At 36.5% G+C, this 22180-nt stretch overlaps 2 protein-coding genes across 2 annotated transcripts; both read left to right on the top strand.

Annotated features, from left to right (window-relative positions):
• The first annotated feature begins 10712 nt into the window (after nt 1-10712).
• On the top strand, nt 10713-18083 carry slc30a5 (solute carrier family 30 member 5). The gene is made up of 17 exons (XM_056747314.1): nt 10713-10918; nt 11006-11083; nt 12391-12513; nt 12595-12661; nt 13152-13237; nt 13325-13412; nt 13500-13587; nt 14133-14209; nt 14310-14480; nt 14624-14912; nt 15255-15463; nt 15549-15706; nt 15817-15946; nt 16047-16284; nt 16626-16852; nt 16977-17105; nt 17865-18083. The coding sequence occupies exons 2-17, from the start codon at nt 11013-11015 to the stop codon at nt 18033-18035; spliced, it is 2322 nt and encodes a 773-aa protein (XP_056603292.1). The 5' UTR covers nt 10713-10918; nt 11006-11012; the 3' UTR covers nt 18036-18083.
• Nucleotides 18084-19051: 968 nt separating this feature from the next.
• ccnb1 (cyclin B1) lies at nt 19052-21693 on the top strand. The gene is made up of 9 exons (XM_056746059.1): nt 19052-19223; nt 19527-19667; nt 19744-19845; nt 20148-20330; nt 20407-20565; nt 20658-20894; nt 20976-21116; nt 21189-21299; nt 21381-21693. Exons 1-9 carry the CDS (start codon nt 19203-19205, stop codon nt 21480-21482), a joined length of 1197 nt encoding a protein of 398 aa, XP_056602037.1. The 5' UTR covers nt 19052-19202; the 3' UTR covers nt 21483-21693.
• The last annotated feature ends 487 nt before the right edge of the window (nt 21694-22180 follow it).

Consider the following 22180-nt stretch of genomic DNA (forward strand, 5'->3'; position numbering starts at 1 on the left):
CAGTGATTTTACCACTGATCAATTCTGCTCCTGGAGGGCGACTGTCAAAGACATTGGGCCAGTTTTTTTTCTAAAGGCATTTATCTAAAGATAATCAAGTCATAATTATTTTTTTCTTCAGCGTAATCTATGGTTATTACATAAGCAAGCAGGCTCAGCAAATGTAAATCAAGTTTATGTTCTCCAGAGATAAGGAGACATATGAGGTTGCTGCATTTAAAGGGATAGTCAAGTCAAGTCAACTTTATTTATAGAGCGCTTTCTACAATCTACATTCTTACAAAACAGCTGTACATGAAACATATTGACTATAAGCAAAACATTAAAGTTATACAAGTTAAAACTAAAAAGTGAACAAACACAGAATACAGACTCGCACACAGGTTCATATACTCCCACATGCATTGAACACAACTCCACATGCACAGAGAACAATATACACACGCACTGACACATGCAAATACACAGACGCAAGCACGTGCACACACACACACTCACACAACGTGGTTATCTCAGAGAAGCACACATTTAAGATAAAAGACAAAAACACGGGTCAAATATTATATTATATGGACTTTAAATTCATTTTTTGTAATAATAAATAAATTAAGCAGAATGTTACATTTTAAAGTTATATTAACAAATACGAAATTAGCCAGTCAGGCAAACAGTATGGAAATGGTGGCGAGTAGATTTATTTATGGATAAGTAAATTATGGGTAAAGTCCATCAAAAATGAAAATTCTGTCATGAGTACTGAGTACTGTCTGAGTTGTTTCAAACCTGTAAACATTTATCTGTTCTGTTAAACACAAAGAAAGATCTGGATGAATGTTAGCAACTGATATTTCTGAATATTGTATATTCAGTTTTTCTTCTGCTAAACACAAAAGAAGATATTTTGAATGTCAGTTGCAAACATTTTTCACAAATATCTTCCAGAACAAAGTAATTTAGGTTTGAAACAAGGTGAAGGTGAGTGAATGATGATAGAATTTAAATTTTTGGGTAAACTATCCCTAAAAATTCAATTGCAAAGACGGTAATGACATCAACACTGATTACATTGGCGGTTTATCGAAATATACTTTTGTTCTCTATGTTTTGTCAAAAGTTAAGCGTCACTTATTTTTATCCTAATTTATTTTTTCCACAGTTAGGAATAATAGTAAACTCGTTGAGACTGAGGAACACAGGTATAACAAATTGGGAAATGTTTTGGTAATCATTTCAATGTCAAAAAGTGTCAAAATTTACCTGAATTTACCCAATATATTTTATATTCAATGGGGTGATAGAGTCGCAGTTAAAAACCCTTAATATATAATGATTCATGTTATAAATGCATAACAGCAAATTTCCCTTAAAAGTGTTGCCATGACAGCAGTTGACCTAAAAGAAAAGGTTGTGTTGCGTTGGGTTGGGGTCTGAAACCTTAAAGATTTGTTCGTTTACACAGAATGTGTTATTGGAGCAGATGTACAAAACATTATATTTTATATACAGATATATATTCCTAAAAATACAATTTATCCAAATGCATTTTGTAGGTTTACTATTTCATCACCTGTATAAGGGCAACAAGTAGTAACTTGGAAAGATAGTAAAGGAAATGATGGTCTTCAAAGTCACTTGATCTCAATGATGCAAAAATATTATGAATTTACCATGAAACACTGCTCATCAAACTCATTAAACTTTTACAGGCCATGTCTAATAGCTTATTTTTAGTTACCCCCTTCACTCCATCAAACATCTGAAACATTTAAGCAGTCTGAACATTCTGTTCTTAAGATTTCCATACATCGTGCAATTATACGGTAGTTTCGCAGTAGACCTAAAACAGCAAATCTTTTCATGAGATAGAATGTCAAATCTATGTTTAGCAGAAGAGTATCAGTTCCACATGGAGATTTGAGAATACTAGCTGTCACATGTAGCAGTAGGCTTTTGAGGACCGTGGTCATCAAGAGTATAAGGGATTAATTGTGCTATAATCCTTTTTTATCCATTATCAAGCCCCAAAATAAACTCGCAATGCAATGAGTTTTAATCTAAGTGCCCTGCTACTCGGACAAACCCATTGAATGATGTAACAGGGATCTTATGTCATTTGAGCATGTAAAGAAATGACGAGTTTTACATTTTTCAGTAAATGATGAAATAGTTTATTTTTGTGTAAATTGTCCCTTTAATGGCCCAATTCAAAACAACCCCGCAAGTCTGTTTTAACATGTCCCTTAGTGTATACTTAGTTTTTATATTAAGTTTTTTTTATAATTTGCCAAACAGAAATGCTATTCAACCTTTCCACAACAACTATTTGATCATTCTGTAGAACCTGGAAACAAACACACTGCCCATTAAGGGCATGCCTGACTCTCTTGTAATGAACTGCAGCTCATTATCCTTGGATTATCATTTTTTGCCTGGTTCACCAAACATGGAGTTCATGCCTGAAACCACAAGCCTTGTATCCTCATTTGCATTAAAAGCGTGGATGAGAAAATCCTAATTGCAAGAGTCAAAAGCATCTGCGCTCCAGTTGGCTTTGTGTAACATGACTTCAAATGTCGTGAAAGTTTTTAGTGTGAGAACTTAGGAAATACTAGTGAGAATACTAGTGGAATACTCAACCAGAGCCATTATGTAAATGAAAAGTGCTATAACTCCACTGACTTTATGAAAGCCATTAAGGGAGATCATTTACAATGGCTAATGACAACACAACATGGAGCAAGCATTTGCAAGACTGTTCATATGTTATCTGCCATAATAAAAGTGCAACATAACATCTAATTATAGCTTCTGTAAAGCTTTATGTCCCTGTGATGTCATTTTAATAACATTTAATTGCAAGTGTTTTGAGTGACTTGTCTTACTATTCATAATCGAAGGTTCATAATCTGCTCCACATCTTCAATTTAGAATTCACCTTAAAATATGTTACCTAACAAATTAATATTACATATCGTCACTGTCAGACTTAAACCTCGTATCTTAATTTTTCAAGATTTTATTCATAAATCATTCCACCCTTTACGTTTCATTTCTGAAAAAATCTTTCGTTTTTTTTTTCATTTCCTGTAAAGTGGCACTTTTGGAGATACAAACTTTTAGTCCAACAATGGCAATATATTAAAATCAGCACTTTAAAAATGTATTTGTTGTTTCAATTTTCAAAAATTAAGTTACCTGGCTATTTTCCTAAAATTTTGAGTTAATTCGACATAAAAATATTAGTTATAACATGAAGTTGATGCTAAATTGTTATGTTAACTAATATTTTTAAATTGACTGTACAAACATTTTAAGGCAGCCTTGTAATTTATTTTTATGGAAAATCAACAGATTATTTTTCCAGGGAGGTAATAGTTTATAACTTTCATAATATTTGTTCTATTTTTAATTGTATTTATTTATTTAAAACCAATTCATCTGGAGAATTTGCCATTTCTCCACTTCTCAAACAGAGAACCCATCATAATTCGTAACTATTTTTAACGGATATCTGGTTGAATTTGTGCGTCGATATGTTTCTGTACGATTTGCTGTTATGCCAGTGACAGTCGAAATTAGGACTCTGAAATCTGAGTCGCTGTCAATGTTCCCTGTACTTACAAGATTGTTCTGCCAATCCAATGAAAGTATGGCATTATCACTGATCATATAACCTTTGAACATGTTTACATTTGTGTGGTGAAAGAGTTTGATCCATTCCTCATCACACCACCCTCCATCTGGAAATGTAGCAATAGATATAAGGTCATACATGAGGTGTTCCTAGTGTTCCAAAACTTGAAACATCAAAACTCTTTTCTCCGTTTCATTGTCAGTGACAACGTGATTGTTAAGCAAACAATTCCCAGTTTTCTAGGCAAATTATGGATCTGAGATGCCTCAGAGGACAGCTGTTTGTGCTGACCGAGGCAGTGTTAACTTTATGGGAGGACAAATTGTTGAAAGTGGATGCAACTCAGTGAGCAAATAATGACATAACACTTGACTGCAAACATTGGCAGCTGCAACGTGGTGTGATAGTTTAAAGAATCATCAGGCTTATCGCCATAATTTGTGTTGATGGCTAAGGGAATCACCTATATTTTTTATAGAGTTAAGGTTTTTTGTAAAGCCCTATATATAATAAATTTCAACACACATATCTCCTTTTCAAATATCTCCTCAATATATCCAACAGTTTTATGTACTATGTTTCTCTCTTGTGAAATGTCACTTCCAAGAAGACGTAGATCGTAACTTCTCATTGAGAGGACTTCAATTAGAATACCATATCTCCATGTCTACCATCCTGTTAAATTTACATAACAAATTGATTCTTATAAGTAATGAGGTCGCTTTAATCCTGCCTTGCCTCGCTGGAGGCCTGAAATGCAGAATTTCCTAGAAATAATAATACATTTCAGATCACACTGTCAGGGATATTTCTGGGACTGACGAACCTGCAAATATTGCGAAAGGCCAATCAGAATCAAGCATTCCAACGAGCTGTGTAATAACTAGTGGTGGGCATAGATTAATTTTTTTAATCTAGATTAATCTAGATTAATTCCAAGATTAATCTAGATTAATCTAGATTAAAATGGCTCATTTGAATTCTGCCGAACGCATTCAGAATATGTGTGCTACCCAAATAATGACTAAAAGTAAGTCTTTGAGAACGGGTTTCTCAAGCCAGGTGGCACATTAGACCAGGGGCTCATCTCCTGTTTCCAAAATGCATCACAAACTGCTTGAGAAAGCTGTTCTACTATGATAATTGGTGATGAAAATAAGTTATGTTCAATAAGATGTACTTGTGTTTACTTTCGCATTAGCTAAGGGATGCTTTGCGTTTAGGTGGTACTTGAGACTGGAAGAGGTCCTACAGTACATTTACATTTAGTCATTTAGCAGACGCTTTTATCCAAAGCGACTTACAAAGAGTGAGGGAGCAACAAGCGATATGTCATACAGGAGCCATAATACATTAGATCTCAATACAAAGTTACTGATTTTAACTAAAGCTAGACCACTACCTGTTGAGAGAAAGTGTTTTTTTTAAACCAATTCCGCATTGCACAAGGTGCAAACAACATTAGTCTTGTCGATGTTTCTATTGGGAAGTTTCTTAAAAATTAATATTCCCTGAAGCAAACCCGGCGGCTTCATAGCTGCATCCATGTTAGCATGTCACGTTTGATGCGGTAATTTCACAGTAACGTTATGTTGTGTTCATACCAAACGCGAATGGCGTGTCAAGCGCGAGTGATTTATATGTTAATGCAAAGAGCCAATAGACCTACTTGCTGCGCGAATCGCGCGAATGAAGCCCTGGTTATGAGATGATGAGGCGGCTTCTGCTTCCGCGAATGACGCGAATCACGCGAGTTAAAAAATCTCGTTCTCGCCCCGTACAGTGCAGTTAAGATGGTATACATCCGCGCTAAATCCGCACCTTGATACATCCGTTTCGTATCAAGGTGAAAGTCATCATAGCTTGCGTAGTATAGACCCAGCTCCCAACCCAACTTTGAGAATAGATTAACGGCGACATTTTTTTTATCGCGCGATAAGAGTCTCACTGCGTTAACGGCGTTAACGGCCCACCACTAGTAATAACACCTAATATCAGATGCATGTGTGTTCTTCTTAGATTTTATAGTATGGGGTTGAAAATCATCTTAATTCCTGTGTTGTCTGCTATGTTGTGGTAACCAAACCCCAACAGTGCTTATTCAAAAAACATCTAAGCAGGCTCTTGTGTTTGAAGTGAAATATTTGCACTTGTACAAAGAGATGAAATATTTATTTATGTAATAGCACTGACCCACAGATCTGTAGACACTGTAAATTGCTGTATGTGTTATTTTGAAAGGTAGAGAATATAAAAAATGTATTTACACATAACTTTTTTTATTTTCAAGCTTTTAATTAGTGGTTATGGGGTTTTGACTGATTTCTAAAATTATTCCAACATCATTTTGTGCATTCTATGTTGTCACTATTTATTTTGTTTGGGATTATATTGTTAATAGCTATACACACAGATACTTGTATTTAATCTCTGATAATAAAACAAAACATCATGACTGTTCACACATTGCACGCAGAGCAACCATTCCTTTAGGCACTTGACTTCCAGAGCTTCATGATCTCAGAGCAATTTTAAAAGTTGAAGTTTGATCCAAAATCTATTCGGTGACAATTTACATGCATATGCCGCTTCTGTCAATGTTTGCTTGCTTTCTGTACTGAATAAGCTCAATAATAACAAAAAAGGTCCTGTTTTTCCTTGTGAATGTGTGAATGCTAAATTGTGCCAAGAATCTAAAAGGTTAGCCAGTTGAATTAGAATCTACATCTCCTAAAAAACTTTTTTAGTACCAAAATTACTTTGTGGGAGTAATGCTACCCACATTCATTTCCTCATTTTTGTCTGTTCCTCATACAAAGTTATATGGCTTCAGATGTATATTGAGTTGCACTTTGGAGTATTTAGCTGCATAACCATTATTGCATCTGTTGGTTTTCATCATCTCTATTATTATTATTAGGTCTTCATTGACTCACCCTGGTTGTTCCTAACATGTGTAAATGTCTTTGTTTGGTTGAACACAAAGAAATATATTTGGAAGAATGTTAGCCACTGAGATTTCTACGGCACCATTCACTTCCATTTCAATGGTTGTAAAAGGTGCCCCAGAACTGTTTGTTTTACTAAATTCTTCAAATCATTTTATATTGTGTTCAACAGAACAAAAAAATTCACCAATTCTAGGTAGTCAAGGGTGCCCTAGAAATCTAACATTCTTCCAAATAAATGTATACAGATTTGGAACTTCTTGATGGTGAGTAATTCATGAAAGAATTTTCAATTTTGGGTGAACTATGCCTGTAAGGGACTATTTGAAAAAGTTTTAACTAACATAACAGACTTACAACTTATTATAAACTTATTATATAGCCACATTGCAATGAATTATCAAGCTAGCAGTATGTGCATTAACTATGTATGCACAATATTATAATATCTCTTGTACATTTTATTTTGTGTTTACTATCCCAGTTTCACCCTCAATGCAAATAGTCTGCAGAGGTGCTCTTTGTTTTTAGAGCTTAACCCTTGTGTGGCATTTAGGCCTGACTAAAAAAGATGCCATTGTTTTTAGTCTCAGAAATAGGCCTACACATTTAATAAAGATAAATATGTTTTTACCCCATAATAGATTTTTTGTATATTAAAGCCATGTTTCATAGACAGGTCAGGACTATGTCTTAGTTAATTTAGTCTATTTAAGTTGCTTACATTAAAATGCCTTACAAAAAAACCCTACCAATGTGCATCTTGAGACGAAACAATGGCACTATTTAAAGAAACTGTATGTCAGGGCAAGTTATTTCTGTTATGACAGCTCAAAATTCTTTATACTCTGAGACTAGCCTTAAGCCTGGTCTGTGAAACCGGGGCATAGTACAGTATATTAAGTTTTTTCATAAATGTGATTTAACATAACAACAGTTATTACCCATACGCTTCTTGTAATATGAATAAAGCAAACACCAGTGTCCAAATGCTTTCTGATATAACAAGTACAATGCGTTCCTCTCTTATCACGTGTTCTTACAGCTCTTTATTGCACTTATCTTTACATCTTTGAGTAAGCAAAGATATTTGTTTTCATTCTCACCTTGGAATCTAGAACAAATATGTGTCCTCTATGCACGGTATTATGGTATGTTTCCAGCTGTTTATGAGCCCATGAACCTCAGTTTTCAATGGATGCAAAAACTCTTTGAAGATTCTTTTTTTAACCTAGTTGAAGAAAAGGTTCGGAAGAACATGAGCTTCAGTAAATAAATAAATAAAGTACTATCTCTTAAAATAAAACAAACCAATGAATTTCATTAAGTTATCTTAACTTTGACACATGACCCCTTGCAACAATAGTACTTTCTACTTAAAGAAAATGTATTCATCTGACTTATCTATCACCTGATATGTTCTTGTTCACACGGTGGCTAGGACATTATTATGTGGTTGCCAAGACGTTCTGGGTATTTGCTATAGCTGTTCTCTTATTGGCTAAATTCAAAAGACCCCAATTTTTTATTGTAGTCTGGTCCCTAGACATACCTTGGGCCCCTTTTGCAGTAGGTCCATGATTTCTCGCATGTTCTATCATCTATCCGGCAAAAATCGCAATGCCTTTAACAAGCACCACAATTGGGATACTTCTCTTTTGAATTGAAACCAGTCTGTTTTTTCAACAAGTTATCTGGTTTGATCTCCGCTGAGACTGGTACACTGAAAAATGTTTGCCTAGCCAGAGAAAGCAAACATAGTTGACTGTCATGTGTTGCGTGTGTTGTTCTAAGCAGGAGAAAAGTTTTGATACAGTTGCTCTCTCTTGCAGACTCTAGCCTTCAAAGACCTTCCCTGTTCTTTGAACAGTTTGTTCTAACTGGCCAAAAGTCAATCGTGAAACTTCAGAGCAGTGGGAAAAAGAAAGTCGTGGAGGAAGAAACCCCTAACTACTCCATATTCCACCCTTGTCTGCTTATTTCCCTCTTTTCCATTTCCATCTTGGCTCTGAAATCGGCAACGCTTGCCAAATACTGCTAATGTGTGTGAAGCATGAATGGTCACACTCTGTGCCGAGTCCTGCGGCGCACTTAATATAGATGTTCTATCCAAAAGCGACTCATTTGCCATGACAAAGTCTAGCGTGTTTTGCCTTTCTGTTCCCTCTGCATGCATGCTGAACGCTGGGTGACTCTGTGATGTCATATTGCTGCTCCACCCTGTGTCCTTTTGCTTGCATTTCTGGCAGGAGAAACCGGTTATACTGCAATCTTATATAATTCTATGATCACATCATTCAGCTTTGCACAAAAAGGGCTGACCGGGACCATAGGCATGAACTTATGATGGCGTTCGACCCCCCGAGGATGTTGTTGGACCATATAGTCTTAAGAATGGAAACTAAGGCATTTGACAAAAATTAAGCTCTTTTTGAGCTGTAAGCTCTTGTTGTTGTTTACTTAAAGAAGAGTTATTTTGTGATGATAGAATATGCATAGATATTTGTCTTCTATTGCAATGTAATGTTTTGGTCTCATTTAACAGTCGTTTTAACATTGACTCGTGGCTCTATAGAGTGTGCTGAAGAAAGATAAAAAGCTTTATACTGCCATCTAGTGGTTTGATCGGTTTGTTCATTTCATTGTGTTTGTGATAAATAAATAAAAAACAATTTATATAAAAATATCATAAAATAAATAAACAATAATAATAGTTATCAAGATTATTATGTTATAGCACATTTTTACATGCACCCTAAAGTAATACTGTAACAGTTGTCATTTCTGATGATCATTTTCATAAAATCTATTTTTAATGTTTTAAATGGCACTTTTTCGTGGGTAAAAAGAACTTTGCATTAAGTGTTTATATTATTTGTGATTGAAAAAACTTTACAATGTTCGACTGCATCCTGCAATTGCCCCATAGCTGCATAATAATGCATGATATACTGCATTGCTGTTCAACTCATAGCTGAAGCACAAGATGACGTTGTGAATTAGATACATTAATTGTACAGTATATTCGCTTGACCTTCACTACATTACACATTATAAGGATAGATGAGCAGGATAACAGCAAATGAAGGTCAGGACACTGTACACACCATCTCTTGACGTCAGGTCTTCCATCTGTGGCCTGCACTAAACCAATAACACACATGATTCACCTTGCAGGATTAGACATAAACACCTTTAAAGGTCATTTTATTCACTAGCTGATGTGCCAGTGAGGCCTTGGGCAGAAGCTGACAATTTTATGCACCTTTCAGTCACTTCATGAATCTGTCAGCTAGTGCCTGCTTAACCATCTGCCACAGTTTCAGCAAAGGTGAAAATGCTACACTGTTAATTCATCTGTCATATTATTTTTCCTTTTGAAACGATTTACAGATAGACTGTACAGACTGAAAAATATTCCATGCTGAATAATCTGCCAGTGCTTAATAAAATGTATATATACTAGTTTATGAATAACTAATATTTACTAATTTATGAATAACTAAAAAACAAATTTTTACTTATAACTGCCTGTTTGACCAAATAATACAAGTGTTGAATATTACACTGGGTCAATGGATATAAGATTTTTTTACCAGTGTAGAGAACTTTAAATAAATATTAAGCAAAACTTTATAAATAATTGTAAAATAAATATTATAATATATTATATTATGTTATATTATTATTTAAAAGTATAATATTAACAAAATAGGCTAATATAAATTAAGTAAAATGCAATCATTATACTTATAGGCATTTTACTATCAGACATGAACATGAAAATCTTGAAATCAAAATGTATTGTAATATAATTCTGGAAATAAAAAATAATTTAAATGAATAAATGTTATAAAGTGAAATAAAGACAAAAATATTTACAAATATATACTAGTCAGGCAATAATTAAATAAGCCAAACCATATCATGCTAATGATGTTGACAGGTTCGCTGCATCAATCACTGTAATGACATGCTGTCATTAAACCAAAGTAACAATACCAAACACAGAAAAGTCACTGATATTGATTATACAATTTTAATACTATTTTATTTTAGTGTGAATTATCCTAAACACATTTTGAGATGTGTGACTTTTATTTTGAAAGTCATTCGCGACGTCTGCCATATGCAAGGAAGTGTTCACGTCACTTCTCAGTCCACAATGTTGCTATTAGCTAACAGTAAAATTTGATTTCTAATCAATATGTTTTTCAAAAACCAACGATTACTATTTCAGGGCTCAACGCTGTGTTTGGTAAACAGTACATGAGCCATTTCCGCACCGAAGAGGCCTGGAATCTGAGCTTAGTTTCGTTGTCAGCCTTCTGAACAGGTAAACACAGTAAACCACACCAGAGCTTCTTTAGTTTCTCAATTAAGAGTTCAAAGACATATTAACAGTGAAAGATCATACACACAGCAGCAGAATGGATGAGAAATACAGCAGTAATGTCATCTCCGGTGGAAAACTGGGGCGAGTTGAGGCTCCAAATGCCAGGTAAGAAAATATAAAAGCTTATATGCCAATAAAAAAACGTAACCCTTTACAAACGGCACCATAGTACTAAATGTCAATCTTTATTTTCAAAGAATCCATTTAAAACCATAGTAATACTCTGGGAATATTTAAAAATGTGCTTATGTTATTATGTTCATTGTAAGTTTTAGCCTTATCATCAGTCTTTCCAATAGATCATCCTCTGTTATCACTTAGCCTATGTGATTTTGCCAAGATGTGTTTTTGGATCAAAATCGTTTGTTGGTCCGGAAAGAATATTCCTGTCAAAAAATAAATAATACTTTTCTGAACCCCACCCATAAAACAACCCCAAGCCAAAACCAAATCAGACAAAAAGATAACAAGCCACCAGCCCACCCAGTCCTACGCCACCTAACGCCAACATAACAGGGCGGTTTTCAGGACAAGATATAAATTAAGCCAGGACTAGGCCCTAGTTAAATGAGGAGATTGAGGTAGTTTTTGTAAAACATCCCTTATAAAAACTTTTCTTGTGTGCATTCTGAGACAAAACAATGACACTGATCATGATTGTAAGATGAGTCAGTTTAGACCGCGCTAACATTTATTTCAGTCTAGGTCTAGGACTAATCTTAAAGTGATAGTTCACCCGAAAACGAAAATTCTGTCATCATTTATATAAATTCAGTCAACCCTTTGTCATTTCAAACCTGTATGACTTTCTTTCTTTTCGCAGAACATAAAAGAAGATATTTTGAAGAATGTAGTTAACTAGCACCTATTCACTTCACATTGGTTTTGTGTCCATACAATAGAAGTGAAAGGGTGCCAGAGCGGTTCGGTTACCAACTTTCTTCAAAATATATTTTGTTGTGTTCTGCATAAGAAAGTAAGTCATACAGGTTTGAAATGACAAGAATCTGAGTAAATGAGAGAATTTTTCATTTTGGGTGAACTATCCTTTTAAGCCCTGTACAGGAAACCACTCCTAATGTAAAACAAAATCTGCAATCTGATTGGCTGATAGAATAAAGCTTGTGTTCAGGATGAACAATACTTATTGTCATACTAAATAAATTCACATTGAGTACCCACAAAACTGGTTACCTTATTCATATACCAGGGTTCAGAGTCTTTAAAAAAATATATATATAATCAATAATATTTAAATATTACTGATTCATTAATAATATTATTGATTAAAACATGTTGTAACCATGCTTCTCTGTGGTACTTATCAATAATAGTCACATTATACCCTGTCTTTAAGAGATGATGCTAGCCTCGTCCGTTTCTTTACTTTGAAGAAGTGTTTTTTCCTTCAGGCTGACCCGGTACATAGTGCTGCTCTTCTTTACCAAGCTGCTGAAGGCCTTTGGGATATTTGAGTCCTATGACCTTCTTAAAGTTGTGCACATTGTACAGTTTCTCTTTATACTGAAATTGGGGTAAGGATGAAATAACCTCATATTACAGATACATTAAATGTGTGATGAGTGTTTAATTATTGCTTCATTTTTTCAACTTAGGTGTGCCGTGATATTGATTTTCTTTCAAAAGCCATTCTCATCAGGAAAAATGATACCTAAAAGACAGGTGTAGTATTATTAAATCCCAAAAATCTATTTAAAGTTGATGCTTAAAAGTGAAATTCCCATTCATTCCAATTTAAATCTATTAATAGCTAAAAGTTATACTTACTTGACATATATTTCTGGCCGTGTTGTGGAAGGTTTAACAGTTGTCATATTATTCCGAAGATTAAAAAATGCTTTTGTAATCTTTTAAAAAAATGTTACCACCACTTCCTTTGAAACCGTTTTCCACTTTTGCATGTTTGTTAACAGCCATGAATTATTTTAAGCTTCTGTTAAAAGTAATGAAGCTTTTCCAAAATCTCACCAATCTAACCACGTTCTATTGGTTTCCTTTGGTGAAGGTGCTTGTTCAAGAACATGTTGAAAGTAAAATGAGCTTGCAAATGCTGTTTTATGTTGACCTCAAGACATTACACTGTTACAGTCATTAAATAAATCTCACCTCATGTTTGAACACAGCCGCCCACTCATCTGTTTTCTAATTTCAGTGGATAAAAATCCTCAAACACTCGGTCATGAGCTGCGTCATTTCCCTGTTGGGGTTCTTCGGGTTGACGCTCTGTGGCCCACTCAGGTATGTGTTTAGACTGAATCTTAATAATGTAACTTCCCTTATCCTTGGAAGAATGTTGCTAGGCTCAAATGATATTCTTTCTTTCAGGACACTATTACTGTTCGAGCACAGTGACTTGGTGGTGATCTCGCTCCTCAGCGTTCTTTTCACTAGCTCTGGAGGGGGACCTTCTAAGGTCAGAACTTTAGAGAAATGATAACCAGCATCATAAAATGCGCTTAATATATAATCTCACCTGTTCTCCTTTTGCTTTTCTCAAAAGACAAGGGGTGCTGCTTTCTTCGTTATAGCTGTCATCTGCTTATTGCTGTTTGACAATGACGATCTCATGGCAAAGATGGCAGAGCACCGTATCCTTTAAGGGCCTGTACTTTATTTAGGATATAAGAAGATATTTTGAAGAATGTTGGTTACTGAACCGCAAAGCCCCCCATTCACTTCTATTGTATGGACACAAAAAAGAACTTCTGCGGAAGAGAGAAAATCACTTTATATTTTCATTTGGAAGATGCAACCTACAAATAGCTGAAACTATGTAAATGCTTCCCGTTAAACTTATTTTAAGGGTACTCAAAAAATGATTTACAAAATAAATTGCAAAATAACTTGTATTAGTGGGTATTAAGAAAGTTAAAGGTCCAGTGAATGAAATATGGCGGCATTTAGTGGTGAGGTTGTGAATTGCAAACAACAGCTCACTCCAATGGCTAAAAACTAACGCTTCATTATATAAGGTCTTTATACACCTCTGAAGACATAGTTATGTAATATTGTATTGCATTTCTGTCAATAGATCCTTCAAACAATTAGACGCAGTGTCAATTTTGATTTCAATTGAACAAAAAATTAAATATGCTGTATTAAAAATGTATGTTCCTTAAATTTGTTTGTTAAGCTGAAGGACACCATGACAGTGCTCTTACCCATGCGTTGTACACAGGAATTGCGTTTCTAGGAGTGGCGGACCACAAGGTGCTCATTTTAACAGTTTGTATCTTTAAGCGACAGAAACCCTATGTAAGTGATTGATTCTCTGATTAAATGACTGATTATTTCTGATTTTTTTGATCAGGGTGGAGTGGTTCTCCTGGTTCTGGCTCTGTGCCTGAAGGTGGCCTTTAACACAGCATCTAGAAAACTATCAGTGGAGATAGGTGGTGCGAAGCGCCTTTATGCTCTGTCTAACCTGGTGTCCTCCGTAGTTTTGCTGCCTTGGGTCATAGTGCTGTCTGCAACCACTGAGGTGAGAGCCAGCAGAACTGGTGTTCAAATCAAGCTTCGTTAACTGGCATCATTTATATTTAAAACCCCATGAACTAGTTGCGTTATTCTGATGCAATCGTTTTGAGATATTTCCATGACGTGTTTTATAATGGAAATCTTCAGAGTAAGGTGGAATCCTGGTCAGGCCTCATCTTGCCGTTCTTTATGATCATCTTCTCTGTGATGATACTTGACTTTTACGTGGAGTCCATCTGCACGACAAAGCTGGAAGCTCCACGCTGTGCCCGCTATGGCTCTATGTTCCTGTTCCTCTGTGGCCTGCTGCTGGCTAACTTCTGGACCCATCCATTAACTGACCAGCTCAGAGTTATAAGTAAAACAGTCCAGCAGAGTAGCACTGAGCATGTGCTGTCGGGTGGGGTGCTGGTTAGCGCTTGCTTCTTCATCATGGGTAGGTTAAAGACACGTTCTGTTTGTTTTTGTTGAAACACAAAGGAATGTTGCTGTAGAGTCAAGCTGAAGAACAGGTTTTTAGTGGCAGATGCTTGTTCCAGACTTCGAAATACCATGTTGTAGAGATACATTTGTCACCTATTTAATATTTTGCAACCCACTGTCCAATAATAGTAGGGTTATTATCAAGTGTAAATTATTAAACTTGTCGTGATGTCAATATGGCACCCACCATTAGGCAGTTTACTCTGAAATATAACAATTGTTTTAGTCACATAGTACCAGTTCAGGTGGAAACCTTTCTTGTGGATGAAAATCTTTTTTATCTGAATTTTTTCAGCCGACTGTGTGTTATCAGCCCCATCATCAAAGGGACAGAAAGGTACACTGGTGGGTTACTCTCCTGAAGGAACACCTCTTTATAACTTCATGGGAGACGCCCTCCACCACACATCTCAGTCTATGCCTCGCTTCATCAAAGACTCCCTTAAACAGATCCTGGAGGAGTATGACTCACGACAGATCTTCTACTTCCTCTGCCTTAACCTGGTTCGTTACACACATGATTTTGCTCATATTTGAGTATGTGTCTATAACCCCTGACCTACAATCTAACATGCCGATCTCGGCTCAGGCCTTCACATTCGTAGAGCTCTTCTATGGTGTTTGGACCAATAGTCTGGGGCTGATCTCGGATGGTTTTCACATGCTGTTTGACTGCTCAGCTCTGGTGCTGGGACTTTTTGCTGCCCTCATGACCAGATGGAAGGCAACCAGGATATATTCCTATGGGTCATTTACCTTTATAATTATTTTGTGTTTGACAAGATAGCATCTTCATTATTATTATAGGAAAAGATGGCATTGTTATTGCTGTTAACAGTGTGTCCCTCTGATTTCAGGTATGGTCGTGTGGAAATCCTCTCTGGATTTATCAATGGCCTGTTTCTCATGGTCATAGCTTTTTTTGTGTTCATGGAGTCAGTCACCAGACTTATCGATCCACCAAACATCAACACAGATATGTTGACGGTATAGACCTCTAATATACAGTTCATGCACATTGTTGTGGTCAGTACTGATTGCTAAGTTGGTGTCTTGATGGACTGATTTGGTTTGTTTTTCTTTGCAGCCGGTGTCGGTCGGCGGACTCATCGTTAATCTGGTGGGTATTTGTGCTTTCAGCCATGCTCATTCTCATGGAGCCTCCAAAGGAAGCTGCTCTGGGCATGAGCACGGCCACTCTCAGCACGGGCATGCAGAACACAGCCACGGAGGCCATGGACACAGTCATGGAGGACATGGACACTCACATAGCCACGGCCATTCCCATGGATCTTCTGGAGGAGGAATGAATGCTAATATGAGAGGTGGGTAGGGGTATTGTGGGTGTTATGTACTATAGACACTACCAAAAAAATTATTTTTTTTTACCCTAAAAGGAAATGTTGTGCTCCTCTACAACTCTGGACGCTGTTGTCCTAGACGTGACATGGTGTTGCGCTTCTCATCTGTTGTGCAACATTATTGACAGTAAAATAATTCACAAAAAAATAAACCAGGCAGTCTCCAAAATATATCTGACATGACTAAAACTATCTCTTCACTCATGTCTACCCATGTTTTGCATTTTTTTATGAACATTGTGCATTTACATGGTTTATCTTGTACATTTTTATATTGATTCAAATATTTAAATTTATATTTTCAGGAGTGTTTCTTCATGTGCTTGCCGACACATTGGGCAGTGTTGGTGTGATTATATCCACAATTCTCATCAGGCAGTTCGGATGGCTGATCGCAGACCCCATTTGTTCTCTTTTCATTTCCACGCTAATTTTTCTCAGTGTCATTCCTCTTATAAAGGATGCTTGTGAGGTACTTCTGCTGAGAACTCCACCTCAGCAAGAAAAAGAGCTCAACCTTGCTCTTGAGAAGGTACTGTATGAAGACTTCTCAAGAATGTAGCCTGAATTATCCCTTTTTTGCAGGAATTTATTTATTATTTATTTATTATGTGATTCAGACACATAATTCATTAATGTTCTTGTGTTAAACACAGATTCAGAAAATAGAAGGGGTTTTGTCCTACCGTGACCCACACATTTGGAGACATTCCGCCAGTGTCATTGCTGGGACAATTCATCTTCAACTCATGTCTGATGTGTTTGAACAGCGTATTATTCAACAGGTGAGAATATTGTAATAGTTTACCCAAAAAAGGAAAATTCTGTCACCTTGTTTCAAACCTCTCTGACATTCCTCTGATTCCCTGTAAAGGAGTAGTTCATCTAAATATAAACCTCTCATAATCCCATTCTAGATTTATATGACCTTTTTGTAAAACATAGCTTTGTGATTTCTCAAGTCATCTTGCGTTGATAATGTGCATTATTACACGGCTCGTTGCAATGCTTGATTCTGATTGGCCAGTTGCGACATTTACAGATTCGTTATTCGCAGATAACAACCTCTCAAAACTAATAACACACTGTAACCTGGACGCAGAAAATCATTTTGGCAGTTCTTTTTGATAAATTAAATATCAATATGTCTCTTAATAACATATATGACATTATATTTACAATTGATTAAACCAAATTGCCTGTTCGTGACATTTGAACGTTGTTTCTTATAACTGAAAGTAAACGGAAGGTCTGGATTTGGTAAAAATGAGCTAATGAAATATTTCAAATTCACATTTCATGTCTTTTTTTTTCTCGTGTGGCAAGTAGCCGTGTAATAAGCGGGATAATGTACAGGCAGCCAGCTTTTGTCACATAAATAAGTCCCTTCGGGTGTTACAAGACCCTCCGCTACGCAATGGGTCCTGATCACACTGTCGGGCCTTATTTCAGTGATAACTACCGGCTGCCAGTACTAACTTATTGACAAATATACAGAAGTTTGTTTGAGTTGACTTGCATTGCTTGCTTTTCTTCTTTTTCAGGTGTCAGCTGTGTTTAAAGATGCTGGTGTTAATAACCTGACTATTCAACTGGAAAAAGAGGCCTACTTTCAGCACATGTCTGGCCTTAGCACCGGATTCCACGAGGTTCTAACCATGACACAACAGATGGAGTCCATGAAATATTATAAAGATGGCACATGTATCATGTAAACGGTTGCATTAAAAAAAATATAGTGAAATAAAGGGTTTTAAGATGTACTTTTAATCTATCTCTTTTTTTAATAAAAGTATTTTATAATGTTAATAACAGGCTCTGTGTTGTTTCTGATATTGACATATATTATATTTCCAAGTGAAATTGAATATTTAATGAGAAAAATAGCGACCATCGCTTTCGTCTTTCTCTGAGATTTGATTGGATGTATAAAAACACCCGTTAAATTGTTAAGTTTTTAAATGGTCCTCGCAGCAGACTGACAGTTGAAGGGGAGGAGTTTACAGATGCTCCGCCCAAGTCGTCTAACATCGCATGGTCATTCATTATGGATAGTCAGTACAGGAAGGAAGTGCATTTTCAGATTTTAACTACAGATTATGAGGGCACACAAATTTTTGAAAGAGAATTACCCACATTGATAAACTATTTACAATAAACTGTAATATTTCATGAAAAAATAGGCATTGTATTTTTTTATTTCACTGGGACTTTAACCTAAGTTAACAAGGTAGGCTACTTTCTCTGTATTAGTCCAGGGTTGACAAAGCAAAAGTTAACTATCAGTATCATATTTCAGCCCAGTAGCAAAATAAATATTTAAATAAAATATAAACCTGAAAAAACAAAGATTTGTGGCTCTGCAGAGACCACATTTACCACAACTTCAAAGAATGCACGCTTGTTTTGCATTGACTTGACTAACACACATCGAAGATTATAAAACAATAACTTATATATTATAACTTAGAGTATTGCTAATCGATTTGTTTGGAGAAAATGATAAATGCCCTCTCTAATCTTGTAATTTGTAGGTCGCTTTGGATAAAAGCTAAATTTATAAATGTAAATAAGGAAAAACAGGAAGTCAACCCACACCGAAAGATGGCAGTATTAAGCATGCGCACCATACAGCACATTAGAAGAAGAACTCGTTCTACTCGTACCGCCCCATGCCGTCACATGATGATTAGTTGTCCTGGAAACGCATTGAAATCAGGTGCAGTTCGGCCAATCAGATTGCAAGTGATTTTCGAACGCAGCGAATCAAGTTCGAAAGAGCGACGATTTAAACCGAAGGGCAGGAACAGTGTTACATCGTGTTCGTTTGAGCGGAATCAAACAGTTTGTTCATCGATTACAGCGACAAGTCTCTGAAAATAATGGCTCTCCGTGTTACTAGAGTAAGTTTTCTTTATTGCATTTTTAAATGTTGGTTAAAATTGTTGAAAACTGTGCTTTTTCTTATGCGCATAGTCAATTATCTAGTTCGACTCATTTGTTTGAGTTGTATAAGTTGTAAACGCATTCTAATTCTGTTGAAATGAAACGTGGTTGCTACATTTGCCTAGTTAAGTTCTCCACTTTTCTACTGAATGATACTTGTAGCTATTTTGTTTTCTATACACTTGCTCCCATTACAGGGAGCAGTTATCATTGCCGTTCAAGTCTTTTAAGTGACCTATTTTTGTCTTCCGTGTGACCAGAACACTCGCCTGGTCAGCAGCGAGAATCAGAACGCTCTGCCTGGGAAAGCAGTTGTAGCGAACAAGCCCGCACTGAGACCAAGGGCCGCGCTGGGGGAGATCGGCAACAACCCGCAGGCACGACCGGCTTTGAGGAAAAAGGTACGTTTTGTTTATTTCGGCGTTGCCCGTTTTGGACGTTTTACCCTCCCGTTTAACTTGTATTGCTCTGATCCAGGATGCGAAGGCTGCACCCGTTCCAGAGGTCGTAGCCGAGAAGTTGCCTGTGGTTCAACAGCCCAAAAAGGGGTCTCCTAAAGTTCAGAAGAATGACGTTCAGGTGAGTCGGTTACATGAAGCCTTAAATGCATAATAAAGGTGCTTTTCAATCAAAAATGTCTTAAGTTTGTTAAAAGCCCGAGATGTTCCAGCTTGACACACTAAGGTGGTTTTAAACCCCCCTTAACAACAATCTCGGGCTGGTGTTAGCCTTTTCCCTCACCAGGGTACTTAAAAGCTATAACAAAATTTTCATTTCGACATTCAACGGTGTTTGTAGGCATCTTGTTTTTATTTTATTGCATGATATGAACCTATCATACACAAATTGGCTGGCATCTAACTTGTTTTCTTAAATCGCAGATTTTGTCTGCACCCCCCTCTCCTGTTCCCATGGAGACCTCCGGCTGTGCTTCAGATGATCTGTGTCAGGCTTTCTCTGACGTTCTGCTTGATATTAAGGATGTGGATGCAGATGATTATGATAATCCCATGCTCTGCAGTGAATATGTCAAGGATATCTATCAGTATCTCCGCCAGCTTGAGGTTTGCCGCACATGCTGTATTCAATGATTTCGATGAGCTGTGTCTGGCTGTAAATAACTTTTTGTTGTTCTTGCAGACTGCGCAAGCTGTTAAGCAAAAATATCTGGAAGGGAGGGAGGTTACAGGAAATATGCGCGCTATTCTTATTGACTGGCTCGTCCAAGTCCAGATTAAGTTTAGGCTTCTGCAGGAGACCATGTACATGACCGTCGCCATCATCGATCGCTTCCTGCAGGTAAAATTATGAATTTTCTATACACTGTCATCCTTTTTCATTGGATTTTTTTTTACTAATGTGAAACTTCCCGTGTGGCTCTGCTCATTCAGGAAAATCTAGTTCCAAAGAAGCAACTGCAGCTTGTTGGTGTAACAGCCATGTTCATTGCTTCCAAGTATGAGGAGATGTACCCACCAGAGATTGCAGACTTTGCCTTTGTGACCGACCGTGCCTATACTACTGCTCAGATCCGTGATATGGAGATGAAGATCCTTCGGGTTCTTGACTTCAATTTTGGAAGACCTCTGCCCCTGCAGTTCCTCAGGAGAGCTTCAAAGATTGGCGACGTAAAGAACTTCACTTTGTCATGGTGTTGAAGTCTCCTTTTTATTTTTGCTAGAATACATTTTTTTTTTTTTCTCTTGTAGGTGACAGCTGAACATCACACATTGGCAAAGTACTTCCTGGAGCTTACCATGATTGACTACGACATGGTCCACTTTCCTCCTTCCCAAGTGGCTAGTGCAGCTTATGCCTTGACTCTGAAGGTGTTCAACTGTGGCGATTGGGTAAGTTGACAGTTTGTTCCTTCCAGTTTTGCTTTAGCATGTTGCTTAACAATTCTTCTTGCCATGTTACAGACCCCTACTCTTCAACATTACATGGGCTACACTGAAGATGCGTTGGTTCCTGTGATGAGACACATTGCAAAGAATGTTGTGAGGGTCAATGAGGGGCTTTCAAAGCATCTGGTGAGTGCCTTGGGCCTTAACTGCTCAAGTAACTGATGTTTTGCACTTGCTGTGACGTTAAGTGTTTGCTCTCTTCCTCAGGCTGTGAAGAACAAGTACTCAAGTCAGAAGCAGATGAGAATTGCTTCAATTTCTCATCTTAAGTCATCCTTGATCAAAGAGCTGGCCCAGCAAATCTCTTAGTGTGGGAATATTTTGAAAGATTTAAGCACTATGTGCTGCCTTGTAAAAATTGTAACTTATGCATGCTTTTACTGTTGCAAGTTTTAATGTTTGAGAAGTTTAGTTTTTTTTTTTTCCTTCCTGCACTGCCATGATAAGAGCAAAAGTGATCTTTAATGTCTTTATGCAACCTTGTACATTTTTAATTCAAATAAACATTTTAACGTTTTAAGTTCAAAGTTACTGTTTCTAATTTGACTTTTCCTACAATTACCTATAGTGATTGTTAAACGCTATAGCTGAGTTAATTTTGTGAAAATCTTTTCTATGGTTTTGTTTCTCCGTAGTATGAACTACTAAATATGGCTTAGAAATTTTAATTTGCTGGAAATAGAAACTTTCAATGACGGATGATGCTCTTTTTCGGTCTCCTAATACTGCGTAAGAGTGAAAATGAGAACTCCAATTTCAAAAACAATTTTTAGCTGCAAGTTATGGCTCTAAATCGAAACAAACCAACTGAAGTTTGGTTAATTGGAATGGGCAAATGTTTTAATCTCAAACGGAGGTATCTAATTTTAGATCCAAATGTTCATTAAAGCAATACAATTAAACGTGTATTAGGAAAGTTTATAAATGATTGTGAATACCTCCAATCTTTAGCACAGTTTTCATGGTTCTTACATTGATGTTTGACTTCATCTCTCCCAAGGTGTGGT

Source organism: Triplophysa dalaica, chromosome 4 (genome assembly GCF_015846415.1).
Source record: "Triplophysa dalaica isolate WHDGS20190420 chromosome 4, ASM1584641v1, whole genome shotgun sequence".
NCBI classification, from domain to species: Eukaryota; Metazoa; Chordata; class Actinopteri; order Cypriniformes; family Nemacheilidae; genus Triplophysa; species Triplophysa dalaica.